The 17,497-nt window shown below is 35.1% G+C and overlaps 1 protein-coding gene across 1 annotated transcript in view; it reads right to left on the reverse strand.

Annotated features, from left to right (window-relative positions):
- man1a1 (mannosidase, alpha, class 1A, member 1) overlaps positions 1-17,497 on the reverse strand; it is a 119,440-nt gene that overhangs the window by 64,309 nt on the left and 37,634 nt on the right. Inside the window, exons 3-4 of the mRNA XM_044106533.1 lie at positions 6,495-6,610; positions 466-546 (exon numbers count right to left, since the gene is read on the reverse strand). Of these exons, the coding sequence (XP_043962468.1) occupies positions 466-546; positions 6,495-6,610 (197 nt within the window). The remainder of the gene's footprint in view (positions 1-465; positions 547-6,494; positions 6,611-17,497) is intronic.

Here is a 17,497-nt window from a genome sequence, read left to right on the forward strand (position 1 = left end):
TGGTGACATATTCCATTAGCAATCTTACATTTCAGGAAATGTTTTACCTCAAAAGACCGAAGGAACGTCCCAACATCCAAACATACCAAATATTTGTGATCTAATTTCTACTACAAAATATCTTACGACACTTAAAATAAGACAAAATAACTCACAAGTAACTATTCAGCGAGATAGGAGCTTGTTTTAAGCAAGTAATTCTTTAAAATGAATGAAAAAGTATTTTTTCTCAGATTATTTCACTTCTAACAGTGCAACAGTTGTTTTTTTCTTTATCAATATTAAATAATTTCTTTACTTAAAACAAGCTCCTACATCTTGCTGAAATGTTATTTGTAAGTTAGTACATTTGAAATAAGATAAAACTAAGATATTTGCACTGGAAACCAGACAAAAATACTTGGTAAGATTTAGTGTTTTTGCAGTGCAGAAGCAGCCTGAAAAACAGCGAAGGAAACTCCTTACCTCTTTCCCAGACAGGTAGTAGGCAGACAGCAGACCTCCAACAAACCGGATGTTCACCTCAAACACAGAAACTTCTGCATTCTGCACCAAGACAAGAAAAACAAACACATACGAGTCAGAAAACCTATTTTCCTGCTAGTTATAGTGATTGTCATGTAAACTTGTTAGCCCAAAACTAAAGGTAGTAACATATCCCCCAACTCTGTTGCATCATCTGAACCCAGACCAAAAGGGAACTCCATCTCCGTCAGGTTGGGTTTATATTGTTGCACTGATTGACTTTACAGAGCCGCTGGCATGGCTGCTGCTTCTGAAACGGCTTCAATGCAACAATAAATCACAGGTCTGCTGATTTTTAAAAGCAGGCACAAATTAAACAAGACAGGTGATTTCTTGCTGCCACAACCAACACTGCTACGCTGGACTGTTAGTTTCCGAGTATCGCTCCCAGGGGTGTCCCGGAAAACCAGTCAGAGTGGAGGGGATTACTTCTGACTCTCTGATCAACATGGAATTCTGGGAAATGTTGTTTATTATTTCTGGCTGGAAGGAGTGAGCCTATTCAGTTCCTTTTTTAAATAAAAATAAAACTCTTATTGCCTAAAATGTAATAGCAGCATTTCTTTAGTGTAACCTTGATCACTTGTAGTAAAGGATGAATCTACAGCAAAAGAAATACTGTCTACAAATTTATTGACTATTTTTTGGATTAATAACTGGACAGGAAAAAGTGCTTACTAGGACTGTTTTATATATAATTTGAAGCAGGTAAAACTAAAAATGCCACCCGAGGAGCTCTGGATAGAAAATATTTACAGATAGAGACGATTTTCATCTTAAATGAAAAAAATATATATTTTTGAACAGTTTTGACTTTATTACTGCTCTGAGTATTCAGCAAATGGCCTTTTTTGACTCCAGTTAATGATTAAATAATTACTAAATTACTTTGCATATCAACCATGATTAATCTGATTAATCGTTTTAGAGCAGCACTAAAATGTGATATAAAACACATTTAATGGTAAGAGCCTGTGCTTGTATAGCACTTCATCAAGTTCAGAGGACTCCAAAGCATTTTCCTCTACCATCAGTCAGTGGAAGGCTACTTGATAATTTAAGAGGCTAAAGATGGTTTAAAATGCCAACTACGGTACATTATTTTAGTCTGTTTCAAGTGAGTAAAAACTCAATTTTAACGTCTTTTCTTAATAGGCATAAAAAATAATCCTCTGTTTCCTATTATAATCTGAAGATTATTTTTAAGAAAAAAAGTTTGTACCATGGTAAATTTAGCACTATTACATTGTCCGACTCTTCAGCTGCTCCATATGACAGAGAATAAGTGAACAATATCTACAAAATGACAATGCCCATCTTTCTAGACAACAACAATAGCGCATCTCAAAATAACAGTTGTCACAGTATTTGTCACTGGGGCAGAAAATTGTTTTTTACTGAACAGATTCCTGAGTCAGATGAAGATTTTGAGCTTGACTGACAGCTCTCATAAGCCGCTGCTGCCAAACTGAGATATGACAATAGGTTGTCCTGTGGAAAAACAAATAGAAAATATCTCCAGTCATTTTTCTGAAAGCCGGATCCGCTGAATGACGAGGCTGACAGTTTGGTTCATTTCTGCTGATTTAAACTCAGAGTTTGCATACACAGAATAAATGCATCTTTTTTTCTCACTACCTGAAGTTAAAAACAAAACGTCTCTTGTTTTTTTTAGCACATTTATAATAACCAAAATAATTTCTATTTACTAAATTCTGCAATAATTAGAGAAATAATATGTCAGAGATTTATCTGCAGCTGTTTTCATTGACCATATAATTTAATTGCGTTTCTTATTTTATGGAACAACTACAATTACAAAATTTTATTTTTTAGACAAGTATAGACACAATGGGAATGTCCAGTCATCATAATGTTGGGATTGTGGTGCAAAACATTCAAACTGACCTCAAAATGAAAGCCAAAGACTTTGTGAAATTGCTGCTGACGCTGGTAAGATTAAACCTGGGCTGAAAGGCCGATTGGTGAGGAAGAGCTGTTACTCCAAAAGAAACCTAAAAACCCAGATTGCACTTTGTAAATGCACACAATGACAAAAACCTTCATTTTTGGAGACATGTCATTCGGTTGGACCAAAATAAAGTGCAACTGTTTGGACATAATGACCATCACTGCATCTGGAGGACCAACTGGGATGCTTGTACCATCCTAACTAAATGATGGCGGTGGCAGCATCATGTTTTGGGTTTTTTCTTTTTGCTTCAGGAGGAACTGGTGCACTTAATAAACTAGATGGCATCGCAAAGAAAGATCATTATGAAGAAACATTGAAGCAACGTCTACAGCCGAGAAGTTAAAACCTGGACTCAGCCTGGTTTTACCCCAAACCTAACAGCTAAACTGGTTATAAAATGGTTTAAGGACAACAAATTAAACTTTTGACCATGATATCAATCTTGTAGAGAATTTGCACACCTGTCAAGAGGAATGGACCAGAACTCCAGCAAACTATGAGAAGACTGCAATCCTACCAAACACTGAGGAAATGTACGTAAACTTCTGATTTTGACCACATTATTAAATAAATCTGACATTTGTTTTCTCTTGTTATTGTTGTTTAACAAATAGAAATAATTCTGGTAATTCTAACTGATCAAAAACAAGAGGCGTTTCGTCTGACTGAACTTCAGATAGTGAGAAAAAAGAAAAATGTATTCAAACTTTCTCATAGTTATTCTACTTCTTTCTCTTTAATTTATTCAAAATTAAAACTGAATAACTACCTTTGGATTCTTTAATTTTGCCAACTCAGGATGATTATTTCTTCCCATTCACAGCAGTGATTTATTAACGTGCTGGACTTCAGCAGCTATTACAGCTTTAAACTGTTGGGCAATGACCCTGTGAGTCAGCATTTGTATGACACTATCTCCCTCCTGAAAAAACGGTTGGCAAGCTCAGAGTCGAGTCTCCTGATGTTGCAACATTTAGGCCAGCATGCAGGAAACTGACTAAGCGTGGCCATTTCCAAAATGAGGACGATTTGAGGGACTTCAGCAAAAGCCAGTGAGTTCATGATCCACCTAAAAATCTTTGGATTAGAAGGGATGCCTATCATCACCAAGCATCTGCTCTCTTAAAACACCAAAACGTGAAACTGGAGAGCTTTTAGAGAGGCCACCACAGGAGAAATAATCACAATCTGCCTGTTGGTTGTTTAAAGAAGAAAAAACAAATGAAGTGGATTAGCAGAGCTTGCCAACAAGTGATGGGGTCATCCAGGAGATGTAGTGTGATATCTTTAAAAGTTAACGTGTCACAAAGACTCTTTGATGATACTTTAATGTTAAAGTATTTCTGAATTGAATGAATATTGTGTAAATATAAGCGGGGTTGAAACAGTCAGATTAAATACGATTAATCGATTATTTGAATCGTCAACTGATCAAGTAATCGATTAATCGTCAACCAGAGTATAAAGACTCACAAAAAGCCAAAACTGTGCAAAAATATATACACTTCTTGCACTTAAGATAAAAAAAGCAACTTCTTTGACTGCAAATATGGTCAGCTTAACCGGTTTCAAATTCTGTAAATAAATACAAGTAGGGAAGAAGAAATTAATCAAATTAATTGTGATTAATTGATTATTAGTCAACTGGGTTAGTAAACAATTAATTGTTAACAGGAGTGAACAGGTAAAAAAAGATATTTTGCTAATTACAGGGCAGTATTTAATGCAAAACTGCATAAAAAAAAAAAAAAGCTTTCTGTATCAAAGCTAAACCTTCCCAGAACTCCTCAAATGACATAGTTCTAGTCCTGGTCCAATTTCTGCAAAAAATCAAATAAAATCTATTAGGCAACTGTTGCTATCCAATTAGTAGTCAGCTAATCTAAAAATGCAAACTATATTGATGTTAAATAAGGCAGAAAAGGCTGAGTTTTTTTCATTTCAGCTATGCTTTGCTACAAAAAAATATACATTTTACATACAACATAAAAACATATTTGTCTGTAAATATGTTTTAGCTAAATCTCAAGTGGTTTTAATTTCAACTGGTTCAGATTTACTAAAGTAATGTAATGTTACTGTATTTTACTCAATTGCATATTTATTTTCTTGTTTAAAAATAAATTGTTTATTTGTATTTTTAATGTATTTCTAACATTAAACTAAACTTAGGTGGAATTTGCAAATGTTTTATTTGATTAGTAGTGTAGACGTGGCATAACTAAGTCATTAACAACATTGTCATATCCCAGTTCTCATATTCATAATCCTTTCTGTCCTCCAGGACCTGGTAGCATTCTGGAGCCTTCCCAGTTGAAATCCTCTAAATTGTCTCTACAAACTGTGTCGTGAGCCGTACTTCTCTGGGTTTTTCTACTCCTGCAGGAAATAAGAAGTTTACGCCAGGAAACAATTGGCTCTCTGCTGATATAATCCAGTTTGACTGACAGGCCAACAACTGCCACACACTGGAATCAGGAAGGATTATGCAAAAAAGCAGCAACAGCAAAAAAATAAAATAAAAGAAGAGATGTGGCTTCATTTTACAAACACATAAAGAAAAACGTCTCGTATTCAGAGCATGAACCCTTTTTCAAAGACAGACTGATTTCCTGTCAGTTGTGCCTGTTACAGCTGATTTTTCAGTTGTATTTGGTTGATTTAGATGAATCTGGTTACGACACCGATCTGCAGACACAGTCATGATTACGCTAAAGCAAAGCTGAAATGGTTTTCTGCCTCCTCTTAATAAGAGGCTCTTAATCATAATGAGGATGGCTCGAGAATAAAGGGAAACATCAAAGGAGAAGAGGGCAAATTGTCTGCGCTGTACTGACGTTCATATCTTTAGGAACACAAGCCGCTGAGCTCATTAGTCAACACAGAGTAAAAAATATACAGTCCTATTTCACCTAAAGAAACTTTAACTAACTCCATTTTCAGTAGCAAAAGAAAACTCAGATTTATTGTTGGAGGTTTTAACTTTTAAAGCTCCTCTTGTGATGATTTGATTAGGATTTTATTGATGCAGAAAAGGAGAAATGAAGGAGAACTAAATTTAAGTTTTGTTCTTTTAATCTGTACAAGAAGCTTTCATAGCTGTAGTCTTTATCCATTAGCAACTAAAGTCCTTCAGTAAATAAAATGGTATTTTATTAAGTTGAGGCAAATGTATTTAGTTCTGTGTTCATCATATTTATGAACATAAATCAAATCTTTTTATATAATTTCTAAATTACTTTGATAAAAACAGGAATATATTTACTTATCCATCTTTTTGCGTTAAAAAATAATCAGCATTGTAATGCTGTACACTGAGGAGGTTTTAATAAAACATCTTAAATCTGCATCTTTTATAAATTCACTCCTTGATATGGGTGATATGGCTCAGGGCGGCATAACCAAAGGGGGCGTCGCAAGAGATCAACTTTCAAGCTAACAGCTTTTATCTGAATCTGAACATAAATAAATCTCTGCCCATTTACACGTTCATTTTCAAACTAATTTAACTGCTTTTTCATTTATTTTTGTAACTTATTTGCCATCACACTAATGTAAATTTGTTATATTAGTACACAGTGGAGCAATATGCACAGGTGTTTCTCTGGAACGTAATTTCAAATTATTCACAAATCATTTTTTTATTTAATTAATTTTTGCAGATTTTGCTCGTCTTTTTGTTTTCTTCACAATATATTTTTAATTATTATTTCTAAGTCTCGCCAGAGCACATATTACACCCTTAAACCAAATAGTCTCATCAGAAACATGAGAGCTCTTGATCAGAATGTTTCATTTAATTAACCGAAGCAGATATTTCTTTAAAAACATTGAAAAGCTTCAAAATTCAAAAGTTTTTCTGTTCTTTAAAAAGAAAAAACACTTGAATGATTTAATGTTCTGCTAAACCACAGCACTTTTTTTATATTTTCGAAAATAAATATGAAACTCTTTGATTATTGATTAGTTGATGCAGGTTATTTTATTAACTTACCACATTGAAGTCCAGGTTTTTCTCCACCCAAACTGTGGCAGCTTCAAACTCCTCAAACATTTCCATGATGTAGAGCGTATCTAGAGCGTCCACTATTGTTGCACCTTTTATACTCCCTGGAAAAAAACAGAAAAAAAAACATATTTCAATTAGAAATGAAACGATTAATCAGAATAATCACGATTAATCGATTCTTGAAATAATAGTCAACTAATTTAGTTATCGATTAATCATTAACTGGAGTAAACAGACTCAAAAAAGGGATATTTACTGAAGGAACAACACAGTCAGAGCAGTAATTAACATAAAATTGTACAAAAATACATACATTTATATTTATGGTAAAAAAACAAAATTGCATAATTGTACAGATGATAAAGTGTAAACTCAAGGAATGCTATGTTGTTGCATTTAAGGAAATAAAATGTTAAAGAAATTTAATTATTTTTATCTTTTGATGTATTTGTAATATTATATACAAATATTTAAATAAAAAAATCTGTAAAATGTGCCGTTTTTGATCTGATTAATCAAATAATCACCAGAATATTTGATTAATCAATAACAAAAATAATCCTTAGTTGCTGCCCTCATTTGAAAGAAAAGTTTTTGCAGGTTTTTTTGTGTCATAAATATATATTTAATTTGCCATCAGAAGTAGATTTAAAGAAGGCACAAAAAGATTTCTGAGCTGCTGAAAGCTTTATACGAGTCCAGATGTTGGCCTCAAATTTACAGCAAAGTTCTGAAAAAGCCGTTAAAGTTATAGAGGTAGCGTAAATGATTAAGTAGACAGATGGTGAGTGGTACAGACGAGCCGATGAAACGTAAAAACTTCTGTCCATCTGCAGTGATTAATATAGCAGGAGGCAGGACATATAGATCATCATTTCAATGCACTCATTACTCCAAAACCAGAAACAAATGTGGGTCTGGGTCGGCGCCAAGCAGCTCAATAAGTCATGAAACATGCAGAGCTTTTAGTTCTGAACATAAAACCCAACACGGTGAAACCATCTGACCAATTAAAGGAAGAAAATGGAGGCAATGCAAAGAAAGACATACAACAGGAAGTAGAGCTACAGAGAACAAAGGAAGAAGATACGGAAGGATGGAAGGCAGAAGGAAAGAAGGAAAGGAAGAAAGGACAGAAGGACGTAAGGAAAGAAGGAAGAACAAGGAAGTACAAGAAAAAACAATGAAGGAGGAAAGGGAAGAAGGTAGAAAGAGCTTCAAGGAAGGAAGAAAATTTTTTGTCCCTTCCCTTTTAGAAGGAAGGGGCAGAAAAATTTCAAAGGAAGGAAGAAAAGAAGGGAAACAAAAAGTAGAAAATGACTAGAAAGGAAGGAAGGAAAGAAGAAGTAAGGGAAAAGAAGGATGTACAAGGAAGGAAGGAGGGAGAGAGATTGGCTAGCATTTTGAAAACAGCCAATCCAGGAGCACCACTCATTTTCTTTCTCTGGGTTGCAGCCAATCATCAACCAGATGATAGACTGCAGATGTTAGCTTCTGCTGTCCAGTTTCCACTGAGCGTATTAATAATTATTAATTAATATTTGGTGTCTGAACCATTAAAATAAGCAGCAGCGAGCATTTTATTTCAACTGAGATCTCAAAAATTCATAGATTTAAGCTTTTCACAACATTTGTTGCTTCTTAAAACCTGCAAATAACGGAGGCATGCAGTTTGTTTAATGAAACAGGTAACAAAATTAAAGTAGGTAAACATGAAATTAAACATTTTCTATCCTCTAAGAAGATATTTGGATCATAAAAGTGATAGAGAAATGAAGGAATGCTGCTTAAAGAGAAAAATAAATCTAAATGTCTGAATATGCATTACTGTTGTCATACAGATTTTTCTGTGACACTAAAGGAGCTTTCATCTTAATGGCCTGTCTGCAGGAAAAAGCAATGGAGCTGCCACTCAAATCTGCATTAAATAACCCTTTGAATGTATAAACGCTCCAAGTATTTCAGTGTTTTATTAAAGCAAAAGCTTTTCTTATAGACTTTAAAAGAGGGAAAAATTATCCAAACACCAATTAAAACGTAGAAAAGGTAAAACAGTCAATCATGTTTTCTGCTTTGATTCGTCTTCTTTTACTAAACCGTCAGGTTCGTTTGACAGTTTCAATTGTTTCACAGTGGGAGTAGTTATCTTTCAGGTTTTTGTTTTTAATACACTACATTAAAGAATCTTTTGGGGAAAAACCACAATATTCTCAGAAGGGTCAAAGGATAGGAAAAACAGCTCGTACGGTTTTTGCACAGTTTTCCTATTGTAAAATTCCTAGAGTAAAAATGCTTGAAAGATGCTTTCCAAGCATCTTTAAGGTAAGTTTTCAACCAGTTTGGAAGTAAAAACGATACAAATTAACTCCAAAAAAGACAGAATGTTTTGTGGGAGTATTTGACATGAATAAAGTAAACTAAACCAACAAAATCTGTCGTTTTGAAAAGTCTGTCACAAAAACTAAAACAGTAAATTACATAAAGTCTTTATTTAAATTACATAGTTTAATAAATCATTGAACCCTTAGGAACAATAAATAAAGCAAACCGGACCAATCCAAAGAAATTGTGTTAAGGTGAGTAACCTTCCTGCTCAAATTAAATAAACACAATATATAAATAAAAAATATTTTTAAAAACTGTTCTTGCTAAGTTTTCTTCCATTTAATAAATAGAAATAATTTTAGTATTTCTAACTGACCTAAAACAAGAAAAGTTTCTCTGATTTAGTTTCAAACTGAGGAAAAAAAATAACTTTGTACGAAAATACTTAGTTTCAACTGTAAATATTGTTATCCAAATTTGGATTGCACTTTATTACATTACAGAGCAGTTTGAATATCAAGCACTTTCCAGGAGTTTCCAAACCTTGAAAACACCAAGTTGAAATTCAAAACTTTCAAGGATTTCAAGCTCCCTGAAATAGCTTCTAAAGTCAGATCAAGGATCTGTGTGTTGGTCCAGATGCAAAGATCTGACGTTGTGTGAAGGCTGGGTTTTGTCTGAAGTGTGTGTGCGTGTGTGTGTGTGTGTGTTGAGATGGCAGATGGTTCAGCAGAGGGAGGAATCACTGTGGCCTCTCCGTAAACATGAGTAGGAGAAGAAGAGACGACTCTACCAGCACCGAGCGAGAGGGAAGGATTTGTGACGCTCGCTCTGGGTGCTTAGCTTGTTCGTGTGCGAGAATTTAGCTTCATATTTGAGTTTTTGCAGAAATTAACAAACAGAAGTGCTTCTGCCAACAGCAACAAATGTATATTTAGTACATTAACAAATTTTTCTACAGATTTCCTGTTTAAAAATTATTTTTATGGTTTTAGCTCAACTTAAAATGCAACTCCAATGTTGGTCCATATGCAACTTTCAATTTTTTCAAGTTTTTCCACATTTTGTCGCCTTACAGTCCCAAACTGGTGGATTTCATGTGATCAAACGATAATAGCTGCAATCCCACTTATTGTGTGATTGTGTAATTTTACATTTTGAAAATAAATTTGATTAATAGAAACAAAACTGCAATTGAAACACATTATTTTTGCATGACAGGAGTCACATGATCAACAACAGAATGGTGCTACTGGCAGAAATGACAAAGAAGACGACAACAGGAAACAGTTGGAGAATCATGTTTTTAAATAATTATTGTGTGAATATACGTATTTATTTGTGATTTTGATTGTGTTTTTTATTTTATGGAAATACCGCAATTGCCACATTAGACGAAACAGAAACGTAGATAATGTCCAAACTGGAAGTCGGATTTGATTCTAAGGCTTAAAAATAAAATCTGATTTTTTCTTACCAGATCTGATTTAACATTTATTGATCTTTGAGAATGTGTTATTATGCCATTACTATTAATGAAAGTACTCAAGATGACAGAATTATCGTTATAGCATTAACCTGTATTCAAAGTTCAAATAAAAATAAGTTTTCCAAACAAGATGGCGGCTTTGGCCATGCTGACATCAGTGCTTTGGTGAAAAAAAAAAAATCCAAAAAGACTCTTCAAAAACCAAATCAAGTTTTTGCCCTGCCCTAAATTAAAGCATATCCATTTGTTAAAATGGTCTAGTCAATGTCCTGACTTGAATCCAATTGGCAAAACAGATTTATGCTTTTTGATGTTCTTTATCTAACCTGGCTGAGCTTGTTTTACCCCGACTGAAGCCACAGAAGCTGAAGGAGGGAAGAAATTGACAGATAGATGAAAAATGGGAAAGCCAGTGTCCCCAGAAGACAAGAATCATTACGGCTCTGTTCTGAGGTAGGACACAAGGATAGATTGCAGCAAACGGAGGCAGAAAAATGAGAGGAAAGGGGTCCAAAAGTCATTAACCAACATTATTCTTCCTTTTCTGTGAAACACACTCCATCCACTCCTTCCTCTTCCAACACCCACTTCTCTTCTAACGACAGAGATATCAATATTTTATCCAACTTCTCATCCTTTCATGGAAAAATCACCATCATTAACCTTAATAATTAAATCCATCATTAAGACACGACGTCACACAAAGTCCAGATACATCTCTAACATTTAAAAATCAGTAGAACAAATGGGGGAAAGTGACATGAATAGAGTCTTAATGCACAAAATGGAGGCAAAGTGAAAGCTTTCCGTTTGTGGCAATCTGACTATGCCACTTTTATTTTGAAAAGCAGAACATCTTTTTGTTCCCACACAACAACCCTTCAGATATCCTTGGACTGGATGAAAACCAGAAATCATAACAAACATGCAATCTGTGAACAAACTTTAACTGAGAAAAATAAAACAGCTGCTGTTTCCACTTGCATTGAACCTTGTTGCTTAACTAAACTCTAAAAGTTAAACTGTGTGTTAAGTTTGTAAAAAACCAAACCAAAACAAAAAAAAACCAGACTGTTTCATCAGGAATTTGAATTTAAAACAGATTAAAATTAAAATAGTAAAATAGTAAAGGTTCGGCTTTATTAGTTCGCTGAATATGTTTATTTTCTTAAAGAAATTGACTTTTCTTTAATCAATTGCTAAATTAGTTGTTTCAGTAATTGATTAATCACGACTAATCCGATTAATCACAATTAATCTGATTAGTCACATTTAATTTAGCCCTAAGACAAGAGTAACCAACATAGTTGGAATTTAAAGCGTTAAAACAAAAAATACCAATAATTTGTGATAATCAAGGCAGAGAAAAGTTAAAAACATTCAAAAATTAAAGGGGAAAAATATGCTGATTTTTTAATTTTTCTTTAGAAAATCCAGCAATTCTGCTGGATTTCATTGTATGCTTGAGGCTAAAAAATAAACTGTGTTTTCTTTTAAATTCTGCAGATCTTTGATCGACTATTCATGTCTGCCTCGACTCTCTATACCACTTCTTTTATCCGTTTGGAGTTCTCATATACAGACACTTGGCTGCAGCCATACTGAATATAAATGAAACCCTGCAGAGGGCAAAGTTGATTAAAAACAGACGAAAACACAAATAGATGTGCAGAAGCCGAACCAGCAAACATCGTAGATCTTCTTTGACATTTTGCTACATGTTTTCCCTCTTCCCAGTAAAGAGAAATTGTCCAGTGCCTCTCCACCTTGGACTCACTAATAAAAATATCTAGTTAAAACATTGTTCCCTGTCAAAAACTAAACACTAGGTGAGCTGACGGTGGCTGGAAAATTCCCTTGACTTTATGAAATACACCGTCACCCAGTCAGGCGACAGAAAACAGACAAGGCTGCAAACTCAACCTCTCGCCAGCTTTCCATGGGAAGTCAAATGGATTGAGGAAAGATGCGCTGACTCTGCAAAAAATAGAAACGGCAGCCTCAGCCTTCAGAAGTCTGGAAGAAGCCAAAGAGTGACTGGTATTAAAAAACACAACGCTGAAAGCTCTTCCAAATAAAAATCCTGTCTTCAGCTCACTGCCTTTCGAACCAAATGGTCTAAAATTGTTCCAACCCTAACTAGACGTTTAATCCCTAATCCCACAATATCATCCAGATCTCAACACATTCAGCTTGCAGTGATCCAAACACTTGCCTCATTTTAGTTTTATTTTTTTTATTTCAGGAGGTCAAAAAGGGTTGGGGAGGAAAAATGATGGCTAAGGCTTTGGGTAATCGCGTTACTGCGGGCAGGAAGCAAGCACCCACACACGCACACACACCAACGCGCATACACACGCCAACACACCGATGTTTGCGCAGCTATCTTTGCAGGGACTTTCCATTTGCTTCCATTCATTTCTACAGCCTAAACCTTACCATTACATACCGAACCCTAACCCTATCTAAAACTCAATTCACACCTTAGTCCTAAATCTGACCCCTGACCCAAAAACAGCGTTCCCCTTTGTGGGGACCAGGCTTCGGTCCCCACAAGAAGCAGTGTGTCCCCACAACGTGGTATATGTCAGGACAATGGTCCCCACAAGGTATTAGAAACAAACGCGCACACACACACCCACACACACACATCCCAGAGCGAATTAACCTCTTGGCTTTGGCTGCCACATATTCAAGCGTCAACTGTTTTTTGTCAAGGTTACAGCGAAAGGCATTAGCCAGATTCCTTTCTTTTTTTACTCTGTGCTGAAGTAAGACTGTAAGACTGTAAGACGGGCAAATTTAAAGCATCCATATCATCTTTTAGGATATTCTTAGGATTTTATACAATAGTCCAAGACGAAAGTGATGAACAATTTTCTAAATGTCATTACTTTTACTTTAAGCCTCTTCATGTGGCTATCATTTACACTGAAATCAGGACTGAAACGATTATTCACGATTAATCTGTTATTGAGATAATTGTCAACTCATGTAATAATCAATTAATTGTTAACTTGAGTACACAAACTGTGTGTACAAAACCGCACAAAAAATATATTGGGGCTGAAATGATTAGTAGGATTAATCACAATTAATCAATTGTTGAAAGAATCATCAACTAATTTAGTAATGGATTAATCGTTAGAGTACAAAGACTCAAAATGGACAATTGTTCAAAGATTTTTATATTCAGAGGATTAATTACGCCAAAACTCTACAAAAGATTTATTAAGTTTGAAACTATTAATTAGATTAATTGATTATTAAAATAATTGCCAGCAAATTTAGAAATTGATTAATTGTTGGCAGGCTATTTACTGAAAGAACACAGTGGAAAAAAAGTAAGTCAGTTACAATTATTATATAAATATAAAAAACAAACAGAAAGGGTGACCTGATTGGATGTCTGCTTTAACACATTTTTTTTAACCTTTTTGATTGGTCTAAGCACCAGAACTGTTATTTGACTTTATTTTTAAATATTTTCAAAAGTTCCATGATAAATTTAGATAAATTTATGATAATCGGTAACAATTCTGGATGCTTTTGATAAATTCTGATAGTTTGATATTTTTCTGATGAACATATGTAGCATTAATGCAGCAGTTCCTGCTAGTATTAAAAAAATCTAAATAAAATGGGAATTTTTAACATTTCAAACGGCTGAAACCGGGCAAAGGGATGGTTTAAGAGTGATCAGTAGTTTGAGTGAAAGTTTGTGTCTTTAATAGAGCTAATGAGAGGATGAGTGGTGCTGCACCCTGGGAGGTGAGACTTCTTGTTGTTTAAGGTGCATTAAGTGTGATTAATTGAAGCAGTCGGTAGTTTAAAGTTTCACAACAAAAACCCAGGAGAAAAGTTTTAGCATGTCAGGGATTTCAAGTGTATTTCATTCATGTCACGACGGCAACATTTCAGCTCCCCTCTTATCCGAGTCCCATCCACAGCAGTGCTGCGGGAGATTTACATCACTCCAGACTCAACCAAATTCAACTTCCTCTGCCTCATTATGCTGACAAACACAGCAGAAAAACCTGGAGGAAGGCCACAGCAGAATTACTCCATCCATTTCAATTACAAAGATTGAATATCTGATTCACAGGCACACTGAATGCTGCGTGGGAGCCGAGGCTGCAGCCCGGGACTCAATGTCAAATTACATAACCAACTAAATGACTTGTCGGAATAGAAAGACACCAGAAACATCAGTCCTCTTGACTGGTGGATAATATTATTTTTAGCCTTGCTCACAACAGCGGCGGGGCTCAGAGGCCGTCGGCGAGCAGGAAGCAGCAGAATCAAATGTGGGATGACAAAATGAAAGGAATGTGGCCAAGAAGCACATGCAGCCAACTAGTTTACACACCTCAACCCTGCAAACCCCCGATGCCTCCACATCATCAACTCTGCCATCTAACTGAAGGTGAGCTGCAGACCGGCGTGTCTGATTCTCGTCCTTTAAGTCTTTTTTGCTGCTTAGCATTTGGAATTACATTCATTGAGCTGGAAATGTCCAAATTAGACACATCTCCATACTCACATTTCCTGAATCCTTAACTGAAATTTTGAGAGTAATCGCAGAAATTTTCTTAAAAAAAGGAAACTCTTAGCACCAAAAATCAAATATTTGCAAGAAATAGAAAAACATTGAAATGTTGACCTTAATGTCAAAAATTTTCAACAAAAGAGTTGGAAATTTCAGAATTTCACATATTTAGTTTTCTAGAAAATTTATGAGATTAATTAGAAGATTTCTGAATTTCTGGCTAAAATTTGCTCCTTTTTTCCCCATCTACAAATGAAATGTAAAAATCCCTTTCAAGTTTTGGCTCTACAATAAATATCGGGCTGATATATTTGCTTACTTTTATCAAAACTGAACAGAGATCAATGAAGAAAATAATACCAAATGAAAAAGCAAGAAAATAAGAAAAAATCCTCAGGTGATTATTAAACCTGAAAATTTGTTCCAGCTCTGCATTAGCTGCAGTAACACTTCAGCTAAAGGCGATAATAAATAAAAGTCACAGTGCTCTGACACGGGCGTGGAGGAAAGACCGCAGGGAGAAAAACAAAGTGACAAAGAAAAGCAAGACTCACAAAAAGCCTTGCAGCATCTGTGGCAAAGCCTGCCCTTCATCCTAGGGCCTTTTTAAAGCACTGCACATGGGGCCAGAAAGAAAACCTGCACTGCAAAGCCGCTGTGTCTCAGGAGGAGCTGAAGGTCTTCACTTCCTCACATCGCCTGCAGCTACAGCTCCATCCGACTGTCCGGGAAAATAACCACACTTTCAGGTCAATGTCAGACCTGAACAAGCCGCACCGATTCATAAAAAGTGGAAAATATTGTGTTGAATGCATTGTGTTAATAGGTGGGGAAAATGTGAAGTATTACCATTGATAGCTCAGCATTTAAACAACTTTTACAAAGAAACGGTTTCTGTAGGTTTCACCAACTAAAATCTAAGGCTTTTTAAGACCATAATGAATGAAATTTAATACCTATATTGCAATAGAACATTTTATGTAGTAGTAGTGCCTTGCATGGGTAAGCAAGAGAAGTGAGTCAGTTGCGGAGATAAATTCGAACTTACCCAGGAGCTGGCAAAGGTATATTAGCAGCTAGTTAGCAGTAGCCTCAACCACTTCAAGTTACAGAATGTAAAGAGGAAGTCTATGTTAGGGTGGCCATTTATTGTATTGTTCATCTTGATAAATGTCTTGTCTTGACACAATAATTTCCCCAAAAAACTTAGTTTTACTATTTTCTGTTTGTTCAAGGAGACTATCAATGAAACTATGATTAAAGACAATTACTATGAGCAGTTTAGTTACATAAATCTTTATGCGACTGAGGAAGTGTGTTTAAAAATGTTTTCCAAGCACATTATCTGTGATGTTGGTATATTTATAAATGAATGAAAGACACTTTAAGGTCTTGATTTTAGACGCATGAATTTAAGACTTTTTCAGACTTTTTAAGGATGCACAACAACCTGTGAATGATTAATAGTTGAGTCCAAATGGCCAACAAAAACGACAACAACAAAAGACCTTAAGAATGCAGGAAAAACTATTGATTTAAACCACCATGAAAAGTTACAAGCCAGCAATTGAAAAACAGAGACATGCCTGCTCTGTATCACACGTATTTCAGTCAGGTAGAGAAGGAGCCGAGGCGACAGGCGGAGAGATGGATGCCATCCACGCCTCCAGCTGGATTAATTTTAGCAGAGCCATTGAATCTACTCATATTGAAAAGGTAAAACCTAGCCTATTAGTTTATTGGCATCAAGTTTATTTGCAGAGCACATTTCAAAGTGCTTCACCTCATAAAACATCATATAATCTTCTATTATGAACCAAACATTATATTTTGTCAAATGTCATTTTTAAAATCATCAAGCAAATATGCTCCACATATGTTGACCAATCTTCCAGTTGCTGTGAATAAAACTCTAAACAGACGGGTTTAAGCCTTGATTTAAAGGAAATCAGTTTTCTGGAAGTTTGTTGCAAATTTGTGATCCATCTGATGTATTCAAGCTCTACTGATTTATAACAATGCAGCCAGTGTCTTGTTGGCCTACTGTTGAGGTAAAACCAACAGGCGATGAATTTTAGGCATAAAAAGCTAGCTAGCAATGGTTGTTAGCGACTAGTTATCAATTTGAGTCACAGAACACAATGAAGGTGTCTGAGTGCCACTCAAACTTTTAATGACAAGTCCTGCGAGAAAAAAAACTACAGAACATGAAATTAGATTGTCTTGTCACAACAACATTTAAGACCAATAATGAAAGTATTTAAGGCCAGCTTTAAGACCTTTTGAGACGCAAGTATGAAGGATAAGCCACCTTGTCCTTTAATAACTTTTTTTTTTTTTTCCTGTAAACAAACTGGGTCATTCCCCTAACCTTAAGTTAATGCATCCAAGTTTTTAAATTTCTTGTTGAACCGTAGACTCAGGAACTACAGTCTCTAAATAGCTAAAATCTGCAAATACTTGAGAATATTAATCTAAAAATACTTCCAACTGCCTATTTGAATGGTTCAAACACCAAATATACATTAATGGAAACTGTGTTAGCATTGTCACAGAAGCTAACATCTACAGTCTTAGTCTTTACTGTTGTTTTTGGGGATTCAATCAATCAGCATCAAGGAAAAT

The sequence above is a fragment of the Gambusia affinis genome, linkage group LG22 (assembly GCF_019740435.1).
Source record: "Gambusia affinis linkage group LG22, SWU_Gaff_1.0, whole genome shotgun sequence".
NCBI classification, from domain to species: Eukaryota; Metazoa; Chordata; class Actinopteri; order Cyprinodontiformes; family Poeciliidae; genus Gambusia; species Gambusia affinis.